Source organism: Cajanus cajan, chromosome 4, assembly GCF_000230855.2.
Source record: "Cajanus cajan strain Asha chromosome 4, NIPB_CcT2T_4, whole genome shotgun sequence".
Taxonomy (NCBI): Eukaryota; Viridiplantae; Streptophyta; class Magnoliopsida; order Fabales; family Fabaceae; genus Cajanus; species Cajanus cajan.
The window spans coordinates 17,848,179-17,853,123 of NC_138520.1; the positions used below are offsets into that span (position 1 = coordinate 17,848,179).

The 4,945-nt window shown below is 35.0% G+C and overlaps 1 protein-coding gene across 1 annotated transcript; it reads right to left on the reverse strand.

Annotated features, from left to right (window-relative positions):
* Nucleotides 1-2,655: 2,655 nt before the first annotated feature.
* LOC145956748 (germin-like protein subfamily 1 member 7) lies at nt 2,656-3,729 on the reverse strand. Its single transcript, XM_083072343.1, has 2 exons — nt 3,531-3,729; nt 2,656-3,389 (listed from the first exon to the last, which is right to left on the reverse strand). The coding sequence occupies exons 1-2, from the start codon at nt 3,646-3,648 to the stop codon at nt 2,842-2,844; spliced, it is 666 nt and encodes a 221-aa protein (XP_082928469.1). The 5' UTR covers nt 3,649-3,729; the 3' UTR covers nt 2,656-2,841.
* Between the last annotated feature and the right edge of the window lie 1,216 nt (nt 3,730-4,945).

Below are 4,945 nucleotides of genomic sequence, written 5' to 3' on the forward strand. Positions count from 1 at the left end.
TGACGTAAAAGACTCATTTTCCACTAGTGATTAAAGGACATGTTCTGCCATATGCTAGCAGGGACGAAGCTAGACAGTAAATTATTTGCAAGTGACCTGTATTTGAAAATGGAAACAAAAAATCAACTCAATATGCAAAGAATTGCTCTTTTACAAAAGTTTGTCTAGATTCTAGATGGCAAACTCAATTCTGTCATGTCTTGCATTAGGATAAATAAATATTGTGAAATAGATAAGGAAACCAAAACCATTATGAATACAAAATACATATAAAAAAAAGTTTGTTTATTTACCTACATAGTTGTCATATATATATATATATATATATATATATATATATATATATATATATATATATATATATATATATATATATATATATATATATATGTTTATTACAAGTAATCAAAAAGAATCTAAAAAATAAATGAAGATTTTTTTTTAAAAATGCAATCTACATCGGTTGTCAGTAGAACTGATGTAGATTTTTGTACAAATCTACATGAGTTGTTAGTAAAACCGATGTAGATTTGTGCACAAATCTACATCGGTTGTCAGTATAACCGATGTAGATTTTTGCACAAATCTACATCGATTTCAAAAATCGATGTAAAAGTGTATGTATTTCTAAGTCGCCTTATTCTACATCAGTTTTAGAACCGATGTAGATTACCTCACAGAACCGATGTAGATAATACATCCTATAGTAGTGAGGGAACTATTGTGTGCAATGATTTGTGTACAATTGTTTATTTAAGACAAATACAGAATTTAAACACACATGCAGATATTAAAGATAAGCAAAATAAATATATAGAAAGCGAAAAAAGTAAAAGGACCAAACATTTGAACTATTATTCTTATTTTGCTAAATTCATCATTTATTGGGCCAGTTGTCCCTCTTTAAGCATCTCAGTGGAGTTATCATCTATCAAAACCCAAAAATTTCCAATCTTGTTCACAAATGGTTTGGACTTCCATTCTGAAAATTCCATTAACTGAGGAATACCTGAATACGAGACTAATCCCTAATTAATGGTTTTAGAAAAAGAGTTTGAAAGAGTTGTCACGGATGTTTTACTCAAAACATCGAAAAAAGAAAAGGTTTTCAAAAGTTACCAAAGTCACCATTATAACCAGAATTGGGTTCGAGGGTCGATTATGTGTAGGAAAGGTGTTAGACACCCTACAATGCCTATATTGGTACCCTATGATGAAATTAGCGAGATAGATAATAAAAGTTCGCATATTTGACCCCCTTTATTAATGATTATTTACATGCTTAATTTAAAATTACACGATTGATTCTAAGACATCTATATGGTTACTTTTATTTATGGCAATGTTATGATAGAAATAGTAGATAATGGAGAAAGAATTTAATTGAAATACCTCTTGAACGAGTTTTTATAGAATATACTTCCAATATGGTAGACTTGAGGCACTTTTTGCCAGCCTTACACACTACAATTTACCTCAATAATCTAAAGAAATACAAGGAAGGGGAGAAAGAGAAGTTTCTAAGCTATATAGGACTCTAATAATAGGTAATTCTTTTCGATCCTTAAGCACTGTACACGAGGTTTGTATATATAGATGTCAAATTTTACCGAAACGAGTTATTTTGATCATCGAAACGGGGCGTTCCGGACTAATCTATTATGAGCAATTTTTGAATCTGCAATGGTCCGCCCTAGATTTGAAATTAATTCATAACAAACTGGCTCAAAATGACTCGTTTCAGATTAGGAAGGACTTGTTTTGACCTAAGGTTTCTAGGTCATTTAAAAGTTTGGAACAGCCTGTTCCAGATTGGGAATGGCTCGTTCCGAATTCCTAATTCAACCTTTTGGATTTTCGGGCCTTTTGATGTCTTCATGGTCCATTCTGATGTCGTACTCGGGTCTTCGTGAATTCTTCGTCCTGTATTAAAGGTTGATTTCCTTGTTTGCATGTCCAAAACAAAATTGTGTCTACAGTCGCATAAAACAATAATGACATCAAGGTAAGATTTATTCTTAATTTACTACATACATTTAAGCCAAATATCAACTTAATTAAGTATCATATTTCTTTTAGGTGCTCCCAAAGGGCCTTCACATAACTGCATCAAGAACTGACCAAAAGCCACTACAAACAAAATATTTCACAATACTTTACATCAATTTTCCAATTATTATTTTTTCTTTACCAACGGTGCTAATTTATTTCGAATAAATAAAATTAATGCAAAGCTTCATTCGATATATTTTTAAATTTCCATCGTTCTCAGTCTTGAAAAAATGGTCTCTTTCAACTGAATAACATTGCCCATTTTTCTCCACATCATAGGTTGGAAGGAAAATATTGGATACTTAGGTGACTTACTATTTTTATTTGTTTCGTTTGATTACAAAGTAATCTCATTTATGAATGAGAGTTTTGATCTTATTTTAATTTGGACTTCATTAAAGTTTGATTCCGAGGACATGATTATGTTATCCTAGTAGATTGGTGTAGTGCTACTTATTCTTTCAAACTCTCATGTTAGATTTGACTAAATTGATTTATATATTTTTCAGTGAATCGGCCTATGTAATTCACTCATTTAATACAGACCTAAAAAGAATGATATTCTTGTATATTAAATAGACAAGGCTAAGGTATTAAACAAAATTGAATTTCAAATAAATAGAATAGCAACACTATATAAATAATATAAACCACATTCCTTTTTATTTATTACAATATAAGTTAATCGTAGGAAGGTCAAATGCATGAAGGAATTTAATAATTTAATTATCTAAACATGAAATCCATTACAATAAAAATGAAATGATCATACTTGTGTCTTCAACCTAACTAGTTGTTGTTGTACCAGAATTGCTTTTGAAGGTAATTAATTGTGCTCTTATCAACTTGGAAGGCTTTGGTAAGAACCTCAGTAGAAATAGGTGGAGTAGAATTAAACAAAGCACTACCAATAGTGATAGTTCCTGGACTTTGACTGCTGAGACCAGCAATGGCAAGAGCATTGCCATATCCCACATTTAATTGGAAGTGAATGAGGCCAATTGGAAACACAAACACATCGCCCTTGTTCAGAACTTTGGTAAAGAGACGGTTTCCATCTTGATTGGATGAGACAAATCCAACATATAGAGTTCCCTCAATGACTATAAGGATTTCCGTGCCACGTGGGTGAGTGTGAGGAGCATTTAAGCCCTTGGGTGCAAAATCTATACGAGCCAATGATATACCAAGTGTGTTTAATCCTGGTAGCTGATCAACAAAGACCGGAGTCACTTGTGCACCAAGTGGGTTCGAGGTATTACCAGCCTCCACATGTGTGAAGAAATCTTCTGCTTTCACGAGCTTGGGATCTTTGCAGAATTTCCCGTTCACAAATACTACAAATTAACAAGACAGAGTTTTAATTAGATTTAAAAGACCAATTATAATCATTCTCATGATGATGTAAATGTGAAAGAAATAAACTAAACTAAGAATTGGCATTGCAAGACTCATGAGGAATCAATGTCTGTGCATACCAGCATTCTTGGTGTCATTTAATGCCACACAAAAATCTTGCAGGGGGCTGGGGTCGTAGGCAAAGGCAACAGAAGATGTCAAAGCCAAGATGGCCACGAGGAAATACACAACTTTCATCTTGCTTCTCAAACTTAATCTTGTAAGATTTTGGGTAAGTAATTGCTTCTGATTGAGAACTGAATTGTTTTGCTGCCTTTATAAGCTTTGCTATTTATAAGGATGAACCGTTGAACTAGTTTCATATATTTATGTTTACCCGCAATTAATTTTTTATTTGGTGATGAACCATTCTTTAGTAATTAACTATACATATATACGTGCTTGATCAAAGTCAAGCAATTTTTTCAACATTAATTACCTCGTCCAACAGAACTTGTACCCACTACGTAGTTTTTTTTTCTATTAATATATTATTTTATAAATGGGAAGCCATTAGCAATCAAATAGCAGTTTAGACTTGGTCCCATTTCTTCAGACTTGAGTTCTCTTTTCCGGACTTGCGTTTTTCTCTATGCATGCATCTTACGGTTTAATGTTTAAACTTGGTCGTCATGGGTAGTTATAGTGAAAATTAAATGGATATTTTATAATTAATGACAAACTAGGTCGCTGAGCAAGTTTATTATATAGGGGATTGCTACTGTACCCCTGATAAATGAGGGGTTTTGGTACTGTATCTGATGTGTATGTACACATCATTTAAATGTCATGTCAGTTTTTTAAATAAAAATTATTTTGTATTTAAATTTTTACGTTATTTATTTTTTAAGTTTTTATCCACCTTTGCAAACTTGTTCCTACTGAGGTCAAGTGTTTCAACCGCGGGAAGAAGCTGCAGAGACTCGTCCATGAGAACCAAGCCATTACACGCACATGACACAAAAGACAAGCGGTTCCACTGCGGAGACTTCTTCACCTCCGTTATCCTGCTAGCAAACACGTGCCGCAGAGCATCCTAATAACAAAACTCAACACCCAGCAAAATTGCGAAGAAAGAAAGCAAATAGAAAACGAATACGACTCACGGTAGAGTTGTGACAAACGATCTTCTCGAGTGTGTGGCGGAGCTCGAGCAAGCCTTTGGCGGCGGAAGTTGACAAGTCGCAACCTCTGAGTTCGAGAACCTTCAAGCACCCTAACGGAAGAAACGACAAGGGCGTTGGATCCCTGATTGGATGAGGCAGCACCGAAACGACCTTCAGCGAGGTAAGGAGGCGCAGGATCCGGCGGAGCTGCTCCAGAGCGCGGTGGTCACCGAGGTCCGACACGTACGCTCGGAGGTAGTCCACCGGAGCGCCGGAAAGGAGGCTTTCCAACTCGTGCAGCGCCTCCAGCCTCGTTTGCACGTAGTGAAGACCCGCCGGATTCAGCTTCAACACCAAGGCTCCTTCGATCAGAGGTCCCGCCTGGTCCT

What these genes read in the sequence shown, in the direction of transcription:
- LOC145956748 (XM_083072343.1), bottom strand. Translation starts at nt 3,648, where the DNA reads ATGAAAGTTGTGTATTTCCTCGTGGCCATCTTGGCTTTGACATCTTCT. An exon ending in AAATGACACCAAGAATGCTG is followed by an intron (nt 3,390 to 3,530) that starts GTATGCACAGAC and finishes GTTAATTTGTAG; the next exon opens with TATTTGTGAACGGGAAATTC.